At 43.6% G+C, this 17,629-nt stretch overlaps 1 protein-coding gene across 3 annotated transcripts in view; it reads right to left on the bottom strand.

Annotated features, from left to right (window-relative positions):
• Positions 1 to 579: 579 nt before the first annotated feature.
• B4GALT7 (beta-1,4-galactosyltransferase 7) overlaps positions 580 to 17,629 on the bottom strand; it is a 48,948-nt gene continuing 31,898 nt past the window's right edge. For all 3 annotated transcript variants that reach the window (XM_040406855.1, XM_040406864.1, XM_040406848.1), the window contains exons 3-6: positions 14,750 to 14,975; positions 10,860 to 10,943; positions 1,108 to 1,212; positions 580 to 878 (exon numbers count right to left, since the gene is read on the bottom strand). In XM_040406855.1, coding sequence (XP_040262789.1) covers positions 723 to 878; positions 1,108 to 1,212; positions 10,860 to 10,943; positions 14,750 to 14,975 — 571 coding nt within the window. In that variant the 3' untranslated portion in view covers positions 580 to 722. The remainder of the gene's footprint in view (positions 879 to 1,107; positions 1,213 to 10,859; positions 10,944 to 14,749; positions 14,976 to 17,629) is intronic.

Raw genomic sequence — 17,629 nt, 5'->3', positions numbered from 1 at the left:
CTCAGCTATGAGATTGCATACTGTAGGTTCAAGTTATAATTCACAGCAACTGTCTGGGAGGCAGTGGACGTTCTGCTTCTTTCCGTAAGTCACATACACTTGGCTTAAGTGTAGTCAGCAGCAAAAAAAAAACCTCAAGAAATAGCCAATTTTAGTGCAGAATTTGAATTTTTTTACCAAAACAACTGATGCAAAAGGCAGCTATTCCTGTTTGATTGGTATACCTCTGCCTCATGAACATTTACTATCTTTTTGAGCCTGAGGACGTAACTAGATTAATTTCAAGCAGGCTGACATTTTTATATACAGTATAGTGTGGTCCTGTTTTACCAGGACCACACTATGGTGTTGTAGGGGTGTAGCTGCTATAATAAACATGTGATTTGATGACCATGATTACTTCATTCGTTGCGTTGATATACCAGTACCATCTAAAAACTGTTGAGGGTATTAGTATTAAAAAGTTATAATTCTAAAAAACTGCAAAGATTTCCTTTTTAACTAATTCCAGAATTCATCATGTCAGAAATATTTGCCACTAAGACTTGTCATTAAATTACATTCTGCCACCAAACATAAAATTTCAGCTTGGTCATAAGTTTTATTACAATATATAAAATTTCTTACAGTTCATTATCAACTAAAGAGTCGTAAGTCCTCCAGGTGTACAAGTTGTTTCCTCTGTTTCAAGAGTCTAAAAATAAAAAAAATGCTTTAAAAGCTCAGCTAAAAGCACACCATGGAGTCTCATTCAAGTCACATTCCAGCAGTACATTTAGTACAGTACATGGAGCACCACCAATGGTCAGTTCATTACGAGACTCAACACGATACTGGACAGAGTGCACTCCTCCCTCACGATCCACTTTGAACTGCTCCTAGAAAGCATAGGGAAAAAAAACATAAGTGCTAATAGTGAAGAATACAGTAAATGCATGAAAATGAAGCAAGACATTTAAATTTTGCACTCCAGCTTACAGAAAACCAGCATTTCAGGTATCATACACAACACCCATTGGAGGTAAAATTTTCCAATAATAGTTAAAAGTATAGATGTGTTCAGTTTGGACTGCTTTTCAGTGCAGGATACCAACAAAACATCTATACCTGCTTCTGAGCTGCAATCCTTTTCTGATCCCGCTTCCTCCATGCAGGGTCATGAATATGGCGGAAGGTTCGGTATCCTGTGCTGATTCCAGTGGGTCGCAAGAGCTGTAATAAAAGACAAATAACACATGTCAGAGTGGTCTGGGAGGCAATACCTAGAACAGAAAAGTAAACCAATTGACCTCCTAACAGTCACAATAAAACAGGAAAAACTCTCCCAAAAATGTTACTTATTTTATTGTAGATATTTAATATATGTCTGAAGAAAATATGTTTGGTGCACAACTCAGGGGATACAACTGCCCTTAGTGACATAACTCATTTTAGCCTTAAGAACCAGCAACATTTCCCCCCTCTGTGTTTCAGCAGACAAATCTTTTGACTAATATATATAATATTTCTTTCCTCCTGCAGGCTGTCAGCTTCCCAACTGCCCCCTCCCCCCTTCAGACTAAAGGTGGTGGTGGTGGTGGGGTGTCGCTGGTTTAACTGCTCATATCTCTAGATTAGCAGAAGCTACTGACATTCCAAGCTTTCACTCAAGACCAGAATCACAGCATCATCTCCACTACATCGGAAGATATTGCTGTTAAAAATCGAGTTGGCATTGAATGCAGCTGAAAGTGAAAGTAAAAGCCAGTTTCACGCCTTCACTCCCAATTTGATTTCTAACAGAGATATCTTCCGATGTAGTGAGATAATGCTGTGTCTTGAATGAATTGCCAGCTTTCAAACAAGATCATGCCCACATCTCTAGCTGCTACCAATCCAGAGATAAGGGAAGCTAAAGCAGCCCCCACCTCCCCCTGCTGGCTGAGCTGTGCTGGGTAGAACTGTTAAGTGCTTTTCTCAAAGGTCGAGCAGAGCTCAGGCAAAACTGTTAGGTGGTTGAAGGGGTTTTCTGAGAGTGTTTTTTTTTTTTGTTACTGATGACCTATCCTCTGGATAGGTAATCAGTATCTGACCGGTGGGGGTCAGACACCTGGGACCCCTGCAGATCAGCTGTTTGAGAATGCGATGGCGCTCGCAGTAGCACTGCAGCCTTCTCTCAGCTCACCAAGCACAGCATCATACATTGTATAGTGGCTCTGCTAGGTATCACTCTCGGCTTTATTCATTTCAACGGGGCTGAGTTGCTCCTTGGCCACGTGACCGATGAACGTGATGTCACACGGGCTGGCAAAGCTGGAGAAGGTCGCGATGTTACTGCAACCGCTGCTGCCTTCTCAAACAGCTGATTGGCGGGGTTCCCCCACCGATCAAACACTGGGAAAAAAAAAATGATGATTACACTTACCGGTAATCGGATTTTCCAGACCCCACGACAGCACCATATAGAGAGGGATCCACCCCCAGGGACAGGAAACCTACAGAAATAAAAGGGTGGAGCCTCTCTTCCCATTCAGTGGATTACAGAGCAAGAGAGGGACTCCTACACCATTAATTATTCCGAGCTAAACAGCATATACAATCGCATACATTTTTATTTTTTTTATTTTTTTATTTTTTGCTACTCCATGTGAATACAGAAACCATCACCAAGGGAGGGAATTAGGAAGGGTGCTGTCGTGGGGTCTGGAAAATCCGATTACCGGTAAGTGTAATCATCATTTTTCCCCTCCCCCACGACAGCACCATAGAGAGAATTACAGAGGAAAAAGAACCCTTCCTAGGGAGGGACCACCGCTTGCAAAACCTTTCTCCCGAAGGAAAGATCAGAGGAGGAGTGTAAATCCAAACGATAGTGACGGAAAAAAGTAGAAGGTGAAGACCACGTGGCTGCCTTACAAATCTGCTCAATAGAGGCCCCCGACCTTTCTGCCCAAGAAGTGGAAACTGAACGGGTAGAGTGAGCCTTCACCGAGACTGGAGGAGACAGGCCCTCCTCCAAGTAGGACTGTAAAATGCCCAGTCTAAGCCACCTAGACAGGGTACTTTTGGTAGCCTTCTTCCCTTTATTCGATCCTGAGAAGAGAACGAATAAAGCAGAAGACTTTCTCCATTCTTCCGTAATTTTTAGATACTGTAACAAGCATCTCCGTACATCTAGTGCATGAAAAGCCACTTCCCCAGCATTTTTTGGATGATCACAAAAGGATGGAAGAATGATCTTTTGGGACCTATGGAATTTAGATGACACTTTGGGTAAAAAGGCCAGATCAGGTAGGATAATAACTCTATCATCGAGAATCGTAGTGAAAGGGGGATTGATGGAAATGGCCTGTAACTCACTTATCCTTCTAGCAGTAGTGAGGGCCACTAACAAAACCAGCTTAAAAGTGAGAAATTTAATGCATACCGAATCAATGGGTTCAAAGGGTGCTTTGGTTAAAGAATTAAGTACTATGTTAAGATCCCACGGGGGCACCCTAGGGGATAAGACTGGTGTCATCCTATCAACTGCCTTAAAGAATCTAGAAATCCAAGGATCTAAGGCAAAGCTCTGTTCGAACAGAACTGACAGGGCAGAGACCTGTACTTTAAGAGTACTTTTAGCAAGACCTAGGGAAAGGCCTTTCTGTAGAAACTCCAGAACCTGGGATATCGGAACACACGCTGGTAAATGCCTTGGGTTAAGGTTACCAAATTCAATAAATTTTTTCCAAGTCCTGGCGTAAATGGAAACAGTTACAGGTTTTCTGCTCTTAAGTAAGGTCGTGATGAGCTCCTGTGAGAAACCTTTTTTAATTAATAATCTCCGCTCAAATTCCATGCAGTCAGATGGAGACCACTGACTGCTGGATGAACGACTGGACCCTGGGACAGCAGATTCGGCAGGTCTGGCAGAATCCAGGGGTCTGAAACCGACATGGTCCGGAGCAGAGTGAACCATGCCCTTTTGGGCCAAAAGGGGGCGATGAGAATGACCCTTGCCCTGTCCTTCCTGATCTTTTTCAGGACTGCTGGGATCAGTTGGAAGGGGGGAAAGGCATATGCTAGGGGAAAGTCCCACTTCAGGAGAAATGCATCCACCCCATAGGGGGATTCTCTTGGATTTAGAGAGCAAAAGATTTCCACTTTCTTGTTCAGGCTTGTACTGAAGAGATCTATGGTCGGCAGGCCCCATGACTTGATGATCCTGGAAAATATTGAGGAGTTGAGGGACCATTCTCCCTGTTTTAAGGGGTGTCTGCTGAGAAAATCCGCGTGAACATTCTCCTTCCCCTTTATATGAAGAGCTGATACATGGCTGACCTGTTTCTCCAACATCGTTAATAATCTTCCAGCTTCCCACCGTAGGGATACCGACCTTGTCCCCCCTTGGTGGTTTACATAAGCCACTGTCGCCTGATTGTCTGAGAGAATCCTCACGTGGCCAGTGCCTAGGAGGGCCAGAGAAGCTTTCACTGCTAATTTGACTGCCACCAACTCTTTCCGGTTGGAAGAGAATGATTTTTGAGCTGGGGACCATAGACCCTGAAAATTGTATCCCTGCACGTGAGCCCCCCACCCCCAGGGGCTTGCGTCCGTGGTCAGGACAATAGGATCCGGGTAGGACCATGGAATTCCCCGGACCAGATTGTCCCTGACCAGCCACCAAGATAAACTTCTCTTGGTCGTGTCTGAGATCTTTATCCTGACATCTAATGTTCCCTTTTGTTTTTTGAAGGTTGTCAAAATCTCTGATTGTAACTGACGGGAGTGAAGTTGGGCCCATTCTACCGCCGGGATACAGGAATTCAGAGAACCTAGGACCGACATGGCCTTTCGGAGAGTCAGGGAGGTGGAAGAGAGGGATTTGATTTGTTTCCAAATTTTTGTAATCTTTTCTTCTGGGAGATATGTTCTTTGAGTCTCTGAGTTCAAAACTAGGCCAAGGAAACTCTGTACCTTTACCGGTTTCAGTCTGGATTTTTTGTAATTCACTATCCAGCCTAAATCCTGAAAGGTCTGAACCACAGTCTGAACACTCTTCTTGCAGTCCAGCCGAGAATTCGCAATAATTAGAAAATCGTCTAGATATGGGACTATCAAAATATTTTTGGTTCTTATAAATGACACCATCTCTGCCACTACCTTTGTAAATATCCTTGGGGACATGGACAGGCCAAAGGGTAGTGCCTGAAATTGATATTGCCGAATCTGACCCTCTATCGGAATCGCCACTCTCAGGAATTTCTGGAATCTCTGGTGCATTGGAATATGGAAGTAGGCGTCCTTTAAATCCAACACTGCCATGAAACAATGAGGAAAAAGAAGCTGAATCGTATTCCTCATTGTCTCCATCTTGAATTTTTTGACAACCAGAAATTTGTTCAAATCCCTGAGATTGATGATGGTTCTGAGTGTACCATCTGGTTTTGGAACTAGAAACAGGTGGGAGAAAAAACCTTTGGATTGTTCTTGTTGAGGAACGGGAATCAAAACATTTTTCTTGATAAGGCCCAAAACTTCTTTTATTATAGGAAAAGACCCTCTTACACAAATACTTTTTGTAATAACAAATCTTTGCGGAGGCAAAGAATGGAACTCCGGTTTTAGACCTGAATGAATGATATCCATGACCCAAGGTCCTGCAATCTTTTCCCAGGATGTCTGGAAGAACTTTAGTCTTCCTCCCACCTCTGACCTGGCGTCATTGCTGGGGTTGTTTTTTATTAGAAGAGGAAGAGTTTCCGAATAGGAAACCTTTCCCCCCAAAATTTCTGGATCTAAATCTCTGATCCTTTTCCCTGCCTGATCTTCTGCCCGTATTACCTCTAAAGGAACGAAAGGACTGCCTATTTCTAGAACCAAAGACCGCAGCAGGATTAGGGACCGGAAACCTTTTCTTCCTATCCGCCGCCTTTTCTAGAAGGTCGTCCAACTCTGGACCAAACAAAAATTCTCCCTGGCAGGGGATATTACATAATCTTTGTTTGGATGCTATATCACCCCCACTCCAACTCTTTAACCAAAGGGCCCTGCGTGCCGAATTAGTGAGGGAGGCTGACTGTGCACTGAGTTTAATAGAATCAACTGATGCATCCGTCAAGAAATCTGCTGCTTTTTGTAATGTTGGCAAAGAGGATAGAATCTGATCCCTAGGGGCTCTATCTTTTAATTGTACCTCCAGCTGCTGTAACCAGAGAGCTAAGGTCCTGGCCGTGACTGTAGCCGCTACGGCTGGACAGAAGGCTAGGGTAGAGGCCTCCCATGCACCCCTAAGGAAGGTTTCAGCTTTTTTGTCTAAGGGCTCCTTAAGCATACCAGTATCTTCAAAAGGAAGAGAAGACTTTTTTGATACTTTGGAAATGGCAACATCAATTTTTGGGGCTTTCCCCCAAGAGGAGGAGGCTACTTCTTCGAACGGATATTTTCGTTTAAACGCCCTAGAGGCAAATACTTTTTTGCCTGGTTTTCTCCATTCTCTTTGAATTAAAGACATAATGCTGGAATGTACAGGAAAACAACGGCCCTTCCTTTCCTGTAACCCCTGAAATAAAGAGTCTGCTACCGATTTATCTTCTTTAACGTCCTCAATGTTCATGGTGGACCTAATGACTTTTAATAGCTTATCCGTGTCTTCAGAGGGGAAAAAGATGTTAGACATGGACTCGTCCTCCGATGAAGAACCAGACGAGGACGACCTGGTGATGTCACTGTTTTCTGACGAAAGTTCCTGGGATAAGCCCGCTTTTGCACCTTTATCTTTAACGGATGTTCTTGCCTTTCTGTCTGACTTTAGGGTATTTTTGACTTCCGTCTTGATGAGTGACCTAATGTTATCTAATAAGGATGGCGACTCATCCGAAATGGTCTTGTCAATGCATCTTTGACACAATTTCTTCCCGTAAGAAGAAGATAGGGCTGTTCCGCATAGCGCACACTCTTTGTTTTTTCTTTTAACCAGCACTTTCTTCATCTTAGGCTGGAAAAAGGAGAGCACAAAGCGTAATAAATAAAGGGCAAAACGGAAAAAGAGCCACTTACCCCCTGAAGATCAATAAACTACCGGGATGGGATTCACATCTCCCTCCGCAGATTCCTGTCTTCTTTCTTCCTCCATTAGATAGAATGGAGAAGTTAGGGAGTCTATACGCTTATGCAAGAAAAGAGAAATAATAACTTTCCGCCACTATCTTGGAGCACATGTAAGAAAAGCTTACAAGGTAGGCCTCATACATGTAATTCAGCACAGACCGTCCTGTATAGACTCAGAGGACCGGTCTGGCCTGCACCTTTTTATAATAATGAAAAAAGGAAACCCAGCGTCCACGCTAGGAACGCGTCACATCCGGTACCCGGAAACCGGAAGTCCGCTGCGATCTGCGTTCCACGCCTCTGATGGAGCAGCTGCCGAAAACCGGAAGTGCGTCATCCCACTCCGCGTGCACCGGAAGTGACGCTGTCCGGCTTCTCCGTCAGAAATCCAAGTGGCAGAGCCCTGACTCCAAGGATGACCACTTACTTCCGCCCGTTGGCGCTTCATGGGGCAGAGCTCTCCCTGAGAGGTAACCCACATGCCTGCCGCAAGATACGGAGGGCCCCTGGAGCACCTCTGCATCCTAGGGTCCTTTCAGCCTGCCCAGCAGCGCGATGGACCCCGGCAGCAACCGCCAGCCCTCTAGGAACTTCCTAGGCAACCAGACCGACGGTAAGACCTGAAAAGGAAAACACTGTAGGTCTCCCACTCCAGGGACAGGAAACCACTGAATGGGAAGAGAGGCTCCACCCTTTTATTTCTGTAGGTTTCCTGTCCCTGGGGGTGGATCCCTCTCTATATGGTGCTGTCGTGGGGGAGGGGAAAAAACACTCTTGGGAAAACAAAAGAAACTCATTAAGGAGCAAGGAAAATAGTGAATACCAAGCAGTGCAATTAAATCAACATAAATCACCAAATGTCTGTGTAAGAATTTGAGAAAACAGTAATTTCCCAAATCCAAGTTATAATTTGTTCACAATATAAAACAGGCCTAACATTATATGGAATAGACACATTATTATGATGGCGACACACTGTTAATTGCCGAGATGTCATGCAATTCGAAGAAAAAGGGAACCTTTATTATATTGCTTAATTACATATTGCAGATCACTAATCCTCCATAAAAACATGACATGCTGAAAAGCTGGTGTGTTAAAAGAACACAGAATAACTAACAACTCCCTAACAAAATGTTATTTTTATAAGTGCAGCAATATAATAACCATGCAGAATAATGTACATTAATAAGCACTGGTTCCTCTATGCACAATACACTTTAACCCCTTTAATAACTGCCAACACGCCTTTCTACAGCAGTCATTAACCGGCTTTATTTTAGGCCGCCACCTTTTTACAGCAGCCTAGAATAAACTCTGCACAGTCTCCTGTGCAGTGGAGAGCGGGGGTCCAGCTCTCACATGAGAGCCGGGCTCCTACTCTTAACAGCCCAGACAGGAAGGAGCGCAGACCTGGGCCATTTAAACCCTTAGATGCTGCGATCAATAGCGAAGTGCACTTGGTTTCCTATTGGCACTCCTCAAATTAAATTACGTGTTTCCAATGTCTGTGCAAGGCTGTGTGGGACGTAATGAAGGTCAAGGCCTGCCAACAGTATATTCCTAGGCTGCTAGTGACTGTCAATATAAGGTCGCATTAACACGAACAAATTTTTGGTCCACACCCAATTGCGGATAGGATGTGGACCCATTAATTTCAAAGGGTCTGCAAAAAATGCAGACAGAACTCAGTGTGCTGTCCACATACGTATGTCTGTTCCGTAGCCCTGCATAAAATATAGAACATCCTACTGTAGTCCATTTTGCAGACAAGGATAGTCACTGTTACAATGAATCCGCAAAAAAAAACAAAAAAAAAAAAACAATGTGGATGCCACACAGACGTCATCCATATATTTTTGCAGATCCACATTTTGTGGAACACAAAATACATACGGCTGTGTGAATGCACCCTAACACTGACAGTATAATCATTTGTATTGCTAATGCAGTACAAATGTTATTATAGAAGCGATCAAAAGATTGCCAATTAAAGTAACTTTAAGGGACTAGTAAATTATAAAAAAAAAAGTTTATAAAGTTTTATTAAATAAAAAAATTCCAAAAATAAAAACATCCACGTATTTGGTATTTTCACGTCTGTAGCTACCCACACTGCACAATTATGTAAGCGAATGCCGTATAAAAAAAATAAATAATCATTTTGAGCTAAAAATAATTTTTTTAATTGGTCTTTATTGAAAATTAACAGTTTTCCCTGCACTGCTTTCAGTTTCTATGTATTTGCAGACTGGCACACTCTCCATTCACATTGAATCCCATCAGACAGCAGCTCTGACGCTGGATGTGTAACCCCGATATCTGAACTCCTGACAGCTCATATACACTCATTTACGCTAACTTCTTATCAAACTGATGAGAATTAAAAGGGCTGTCTCACTTCAGCAAATTACATTTATCATGTAGAGGAAGTTAATACAAGGCACTTACTAATGTATTGTGATTGTCCATATTGCTTCCTTTGCTGGCTGGATTCATTTTTCTATCACATTATACACTGCTCATTTGGTTATGACCACCCTGCAAGCCATCAGTGGTGGCCGTGCTTGCACATTATAGAAAAAATATATATAATCACTAGCCTAAGTGCGCTCCCAGCCACCAAATAAGCCGGCGCTTTTTCCTGTAGTGTGCAAGTGCGACCACCACTGATTGATTGCAGGGTCGTCGTAACCATGGAAACGAGCAGTGTATAAATTGATGAATAAAAGAAAACAGGCATCAAAAGAAACAATATGGATGATAACAATACGCGTAAGTGCTTTGTATTAACTTTGGCTACATGATAAATGTCATTTGAAGAAGTGAGACAACCCCTTTAAACTATAATCAGTATCCATAGCCTTTAAAAGGAAACCCGTCAGCAGTCCCGACTATGCTAAACTTCTGCCTGCACCAGGTAGGGGCTGGGGATAGCAGGACAAACATACCATTTGTAGAGAATCAGTAGTAGTGTGAATATCAACTTTTTTTCTGCAAGAATCTGCTCCCACAAGTGCCCTAGAGAGGCAATGCTTCAATGTCAAGTCCTCTCTGCTTCTCAGCCCCTACCCTCTGCAGCATCCAATGAGTACACCACTACAGCTGTCATTCAGAGCAGAGGGGATGAGCTGTGAGACATCTCACTGCAGAGAGCACATAAACAGTGAAGCTCTGCCTCCAGTACACTTGTACGATCAGTATACTGGAGGCAGAATAAAAGTTCATTTCCACACTACCCCTGATAGTTAAAAAGGTCCACAAAAATGTATGTTTGTTCTTCCCTCCCCCCGGCATTGTCAATAGTGCTGACAGACACCATTTAACATGTACCACCAAGACTCTGTATCTGAATGGATCCAATCGGTATTATTAGAAACAGTCTTGTTTTTTTTTACTGTAATACAACTTCTAAGAGCCCACATTTCCTACATTTAACACGTTTTACGTCTAACTTCCCACCACATTGCATTTGTGCCCTGCAGACCGTAAAAAAAGCGTTTTTAAAAACTCCTGTGTCCTATGCAAATTAGTTATCACGTATTTTCTGTAAGAGCGCCCCCTGTTCTGGCAGACCTGGCACACAGTACTGCATTTCCCTTTTGCCACTTTTTTGTAAAGTACTGCACACCCTATGTAGGGATGCCAACCTCAGGCAACATCCAATACAAACCTGAAAAATCATTTAGCATTCAAAAAATAGGGCGGTTCCAGTTCAGATGGTTATAGAAGCACAAATTCAGAAAAAGTACTTCCAAGGTACACAAAAAGAGAAATATTCTGCTAACCTGCAAGCCAGCTCCTTTGATCCTTCGATAAAACTCATCGTCTTCACGACCCCATCCCCAAAAGCGATTTGACATTCCATTACACTGTATCAGATGGAAAAAAAATTATTATAGGTGCCATATTACGTACTTCCATTGCCTATAAATATGTACCAGGTGCTTGGCCTTTTAGAATACACTAATAAACCAGGATGGTAATTGATCAACAGGAATTTAATAGTCTCATATAACCAAGGACTACCATTAGATTACGGTGCACATGTTTTTAATATAGGGATAAAGTAGTGCGAGCAGAGGAGTCTTTGCTCCGTATCCAAATCTCTCTGTAAGTGAAAAGTTATCATTCTAGGCCTGTGATGGCTGACCTCCGGCACTCCAGCTGTAGTAAAACTACGACTCCCAAGATGTACACTTGCTTGGCTGTTCTCAGAACTCCATAGAAATGAATGGAGCATGCTGGGAGTCGTAGTTTCACCACAGATGGAGTGCTGGAGGTTAGCCATTACTGTTCTAGGGCATATTCACATGTGGCAGATTAAGCTACTTCCACACTGGCGTTTTGGCTTTCTGTTAGTGAGATCCGTTCAGGGCTCCCACAAGCGGTCCAAAACGGATCAGTTTTGCCCTAATGCATTCTGAATGGAAAAGGATGCGCTCAGAATGCATCAGTTTGCCTCCGATCAGTCACCATTCCGCTCTGGAGGCGGACAACAAAACGCTGGCTACTCGCCGAACCGCTGCTCTGTCCCCATTGACTATAATCGGGACAGGGCGGAGCTCTGGCGCAGCACGGCAGTTCGCCGTGAGAAGCCGCCAGACTAAAGTGTGACATGCACTACTTTTAGTCCGGCGGCCTTTCGCCGCGCACTGCCGTGCTGCGCCGGAGCTCAGCCCCCGTCCCAATTATAGTCAATGGGGACGAAGCAGCGGTCCGGCAGCACGGCAAAATAGCGGCAGGACGATCCGACAGGGTGAACAGCCTGTCGGATTCGTCCTGCCGCTAGCGTGAAAGTAGCCTTAGCTACAGAAATCCATCCCGCATGTGTAAATGGAGTGGTTTCTGCAAACCCCCTGGACCAGTCTCAGAACTTTCTCCTCCCGTGTGAACAGTAAGTGAATAAGGTATCACATTACGTGACATTATTTTATAGCTTTAAAGAACACAATGAAAACATCTTAAAGAGGGCAATAAAAGCGATAGGAAGAAGGTTGTGTAACTTGTAACTAGTTCACATTCTGCCTACCGAGGGAACAGTTGTGGCATGCATCGCTGCCCCCTTGCTCATGAGCAATGGGCTATTATACATTTTCTTGTCTCATCAAGCTCTTTAGTTCAATAGTTCATCATAAGGCTCATAAAACAGAGAACTTCCAAATTATATATCTCATTCTAGCGTTTCATAATTATCCCACACATCTGAATGTTGGAAGCTGAAGGGACTACACACAGATACAGAGCCGAGATAGAAACAGAAGTTCTGTGGTTACACCCAGAGGCTCCGCTCTCTCTTCAACTGACGCGCCATCTTCACTGTATACCAGCAGCATGTTGGGCTACTTCACACTAGCGTTTTGGCTTTCCATTTGCGAGATCCGTTCAGGGCTCTCACAAGCGGTCCAAAACTGATCAGTTTTGCCCTAATGCATTCTGAATGGAAAAGGATCCGCTCAGAATGCCTGTTTGCCTCCATTCCGCTCTGGAGGCGCCTGCAGCATTTTTCTGTCCGCCATGTGGTGCAGAGCAAGACGGGTCCATTCTGACACACAATGTAAATCAATGGGGACGGATCCGTTTTCTCTGACACAATAGAAAACTGATCCATCCCCTATTGACTTTCAATGGTGTTCAAGCCGGATACGTCATGGCTATAGAAGACATAATACAACCGGGTCTGTTCATGACGGATGTATGCGGTTGTATTATTGTAACAGAAGCGTTTTTGCAGATCCATGACGGTTCCACAAATAACACTAGTGTGAAAGTAAATTACAATCTGAGGCAGCATGTTATAGAGCAGAAGGAGCTGAGCAGAACATATTACAATCTGCAGGCAGCATGTTCTAGAGCAGGAGGAGCTGAGCAGAACATATTACAGTCTGCAGGCAGCATGTTATAGAGCAGGAGGAGCTGAGCAGAACATATTACAGTCTGCAAGCAGCATGTTATAGAGCAGGAAGAGCTGAGCAGAACATATTACAATCTGCAGGCAGCATGTTATAGAGCAGGAGGAGCTGAGCAGAACATATTACAATCTGCAGGCAGCATGTTAATGAGCAGGAGGAGCTGAGCAGAACATATTACAGTCTGCAGGCAGCATGTTATAGAGCAGGAGGAGCTGAGAAGAAAGTATTACAATCTGCAGGCAGCATGTTATAGAGCAGGAGGAGCTGAGCAGAACACATTACAGTCTGCAGGTTGCATGTTATAGAGCAGGAGGAGCTGAGCTGACTGATGTGTAGTTTTCTGAGCACAGATTGAGTATAATTTGTATTTCATTCATTTAAATTCCTCTGCATTCTGGGCTTTGAAGTAAAGGAGGTGGTCCTATCAGTGATTGATCTCTGTATATACAGTCATAGAAGGAAGGCTGTCAGTCACTGATAGAACCGAATCCTTGTCTTCAGTCAGTGACTGACAGCTATCTCTGTATACCTAGTCATAGAGGGAAGGCTGTCAATCACTGATAGGACGGAATCCTTGTCTTCAGTCAGTGACTGACAGCTATCTCTGTATACACAGTCATAGAGGGAATGCTGTCAGTCACTGATAGAACCGAATCCTTGTCTTCAGTCAGTGACTGACAGCTATCTCTGTATACCTAGTCATAGAGGGAAGGCTGTCAATCACTGATAGGACCGAATCCTTGTCTTCAGTCAGTGACTGACAGCTATCTCTGTATACCTAGTCATAGAGGGAAGGCTGTCAATCACTGATAGGACCGAATCCTTGTCTTCAGTCAGTGGCTGACAGCTATCTCTGTATATACAGTCATAGAGGGAAGGCTGTCAGTCACTGATAGGACCGAATCCTTGTCTTCAGTCAGTGACTGACAGCTATCTCTGTATACACAGTCATAGAGGGAAGGCTGTCAATCACTGATAGGACCGAATCCTTGTCTTCAGTCAGTTACTGACAGCTATCTCTGTATATACAGTCATAGAGGGAAGGATGTCAGTCACTGATAGGACCGAATCCTTGTCTTCAGTCAGTGACTGACAGCTACCTCTGTATACATAGTCATAGAGGGAAGGCTGTCAGTCACTGATAGGACCGAATCCTTGTCTTCAGTCAGTGACTGACAGCTACCTCTGTATACATAGTCATAGAGGGAAGGCTGTCAATCACCGATAGGACCGAATCCTTGTCTTCAGTCAGTGACTGACAGCTATCTCTGTATACCTAGTCATAGAGGGAAGGCTGTCAGTCACTGATAGGACCAGCTTCTTCACTTCAAAGCCCTGAATGACATGGCTGTTAAAAATGCCCATGAAAAATAGATGAATTTCAGTGGACGGTGAGTATTTATTTTTTAACCCCTAAATGGCTATATTGTTCTACTTTACTCTTTTTTAATTAAAAAAAGGTCAGGTGCACTCCTGTCTAAATGGCCATTAAAAACGGTCCCATTGATTTCAATGGGATCCGTCTGGCTGTGAAAACAGCCAAAAATAGGACATGTCCTATATTTTGTCGGCCGCTATTAACTGGCCAATATAAGAAAATAAAATAAATAAAATAAAATAAAAAAACATGTGAATAGCCCCATAGGCTTTCATTCACATTTTAGATGTAGTAAGAACCTCAGCTGAGGTGTCAGGCCTAGAATTCCAGCAATCATTTCGTACATTTCTTCTCATAGGCTTACTTTAGGTGATGGTTAAACACTCACCAGTTCATAATGCTGTTTGGTAAGTAGTAAAATCCCCCCAACATAGGTCTTGTAATGATACAAGGGATGCAGCTCTGGGGATGCCACGTGAAAGGGGCCCTTTTCTGGGAATCCATAGTTCAGATTTAGGTTAAGAGGTAGCAGGTCAACATCATGCATAGCGATGTAGTCCGTATCGTTCCCACTCTCCAAGAATCCCACATTTATCAAGGCAGCCCTGTTAAACCTGATAAAAATAAAAAATAAATACATGATAGGTATCAGCCTAGTCCTGCAATAACTGGCGATTTAAATGAGTATTCCCATCTTGGACATTGGGGGCATATCACTGTGAAAGGTGCGGGTCCCATACTTAGAATGCAGCACGCTCGGCTATTTTCAGAAGTCCCAGTGAAATTAACGGAAAGCACACTGCGCAAGGGCGGCCACCACTCCACTCACTTCTATGGGGCTTACAGAAATAGCCAAGCCAGTGCATGTGTTTTCTGGCACTATGCAAGCTCCATTCTAAGTATAGGTGTGGGTCTAAGAGGTGGGACCTGCACCTATCAAACATATGGGAATATCCTAGCGATATGCCCCCAATGTTCAAGATGGGAATACCCCTTTAAGGAGAAAAAAAAACAACCTCCCACCTGCCCGAAAAACAGCAAGCTACTTGAATTACCTGCAAACATGCAGCTTTTCAAAGTTCTATTTAGTTACTCTGTCAGACATTCCTGTTTTGTTTTTTTGTTTTGTTTTTAACAGACAAAAATGGATAAGGAAACTAACAAGAGCCTTCAACTGTGTCTTCCTCCCAGTTCAGTATCTTTCATCATCCAATCTGCCCAGGTCTTTTTGCAGTCCCTGAATTTCTAGTCCTGGGCTCACAGTTTATGGTAACATAAAAATAAAATGTTGATAAGAAAGAAAAAATAAATAAAATAAATAAAACTTCAGATTCACAGACCATGGAGTGGAAATTAGGGCAATTTGCCTAAAATAGTTAAAGGGGTTGTCCGGGTTCAGAGCTGAACCCGGACATACCCTTTTTTTCACCCAGGCAGCCCCCCTGAGGCTAGCATCGGAGCATCTCATGCTCCGATGCGCTCCCTTGCCCTGCGGTAGATCGCGCAGGGCAAGGGCTCTTTTGTTTTCAATAACACACTGCCGGGCGGAAACTTCCGCCCGGCAGTGTGTTCGGTGACGTCACCATCTCTGATGGGCGGGCTTTAGCGCTGCCCTAACTGTTTTACTGGCCAGGGCAGCTCTAAAGCCCGCCCATCAGTTCCGGTGACATCACCGGGCTTCCTAGCAGCCCCATGGAGAGCCCCGGTACGTCACCGGATCTCCAAAAAATGCCTTTGCCCTGCGCAAGTCAAAGAACAGGAGACCAGCAGCTACGCAATCAATTGGAGGAGGTGAGTTAATTGATCGCCACCAATGTTTATTATACTGGGGTGATGGGGGGGGGCCACCAATGAAGATAACTGACCTGTTAATGCAAATACAGAAAGCGGGTGCCGGAATCAAATAGCCGGCACCCGACCTCTATGACGGGGGGCTGCGATCAGCGGCAGTTATAGAGGTCGGGTGCCGGCTATTTGATTCCGGCACCCGCCTCCTGTATTTGTATTAACAGGTCAGTTATCTTCATTGGTGGCGCAGTGGCCACAGCCCCTCCCCCCGTCTCTCTTACTGGCAGCGGCGGCGGCAGCAGCACAGGGGGGAGGGAGAGACTCCTTCTCCACTGCGCTGCTGAGAAGAACATCGGCAGCGGGGAAGAGAACTATCATCTCCTGTGCCCCGCCGCTGTATTCAACTGCAGAGCTGCGGTGGCGGGTCTAGTCGCAAATGGCGACAAGACTAAAAAGGTCTTGTCGCCATTTGTAAATTCTAAGTTGCATTTTGGTCGCCATCTGGAGCCCTGTATTTTGGGGTCCACAAAACGCGGATCCAAAAAATAAGGATGACGTCCATGTTGCATCCATTTTTCTTGCAGACCCATTGACTGCAGTGGGCCTGTGGTCTCTATCTGTGGCCAAGAATAAGACATGTTCTATCCTTTGAAGAATGGACGTACGCATCTGGAAACAAAGGGCATTTCAGTTTCTGGTCAGTTATATGATCATTTACCCCCTTCCTGATCAGGCCTAATTTTGCAAATCTGACTAGTGTCACTTTATGTGGTAATAACTTTGAAACGCTTTTACTTATCCAAGCCATTCAGAGAAAGTTTTCTCATGACACACTGTATTTCATGTTAATGGTAAATTTGAGTCAATATGTTACACCTTTATTTATAAAAAAACAAAAAGTTAACGAAAATTTGAAAAAATTCGCTGTTTTAAATTTTACAGTTAGTGACGCCTCATAAAATATTCATTAATTAACATTCCCCATATGTCTACTTTATGCTGGCATCATTTTAGTAATGTAATTTTAGTATTTTAGGACGTTAGAAGGTTTAGAATTGTAGAAGCAATTTTTTTTTTTTTTTTAGGAAAATTTCCAAAACCAACTTTTTTAAGGACCAGTTCAGTTCTGAAGTCACTTTGTGGGGCTTACATAAAAGAACCAACCCATAAATGACCCCATTTTAGAAACGACACCCCTCAAACTATTCAAAACTAGTTTTAGAAATGTTGTTAACCCTTTAGGTATTCCATAGGAATTAAAGCAAAAGAGATGGTGAAATTTCAAAATTTCACTTTTTTTTGCAGATTTTCCATTTTAATAATTTTTTTTCCTGGAACACAGCAAGGGTTAACAACAAAAGAAACCTCAATATTTATTACCCTGGTTCTGCAGTTTGCAGAAACACTCCATATGTGGTCGTATACCGCTGTATGGGCACACAAGGCAAGGAGTGCCATATGGTTTTTGGAGGGCAGATTT

The sequence above is a fragment of the Bufo bufo genome, chromosome 1, assembly GCF_905171765.1.
Source record: "Bufo bufo chromosome 1, aBufBuf1.1, whole genome shotgun sequence".
Classification (NCBI taxonomy): Eukaryota; Metazoa; Chordata; class Amphibia; order Anura; family Bufonidae; genus Bufo; species Bufo bufo.
Note: the sequence above shows the minus strand (reverse complement) of the source record. Positions and strands in the feature narration are given on the sequence as shown.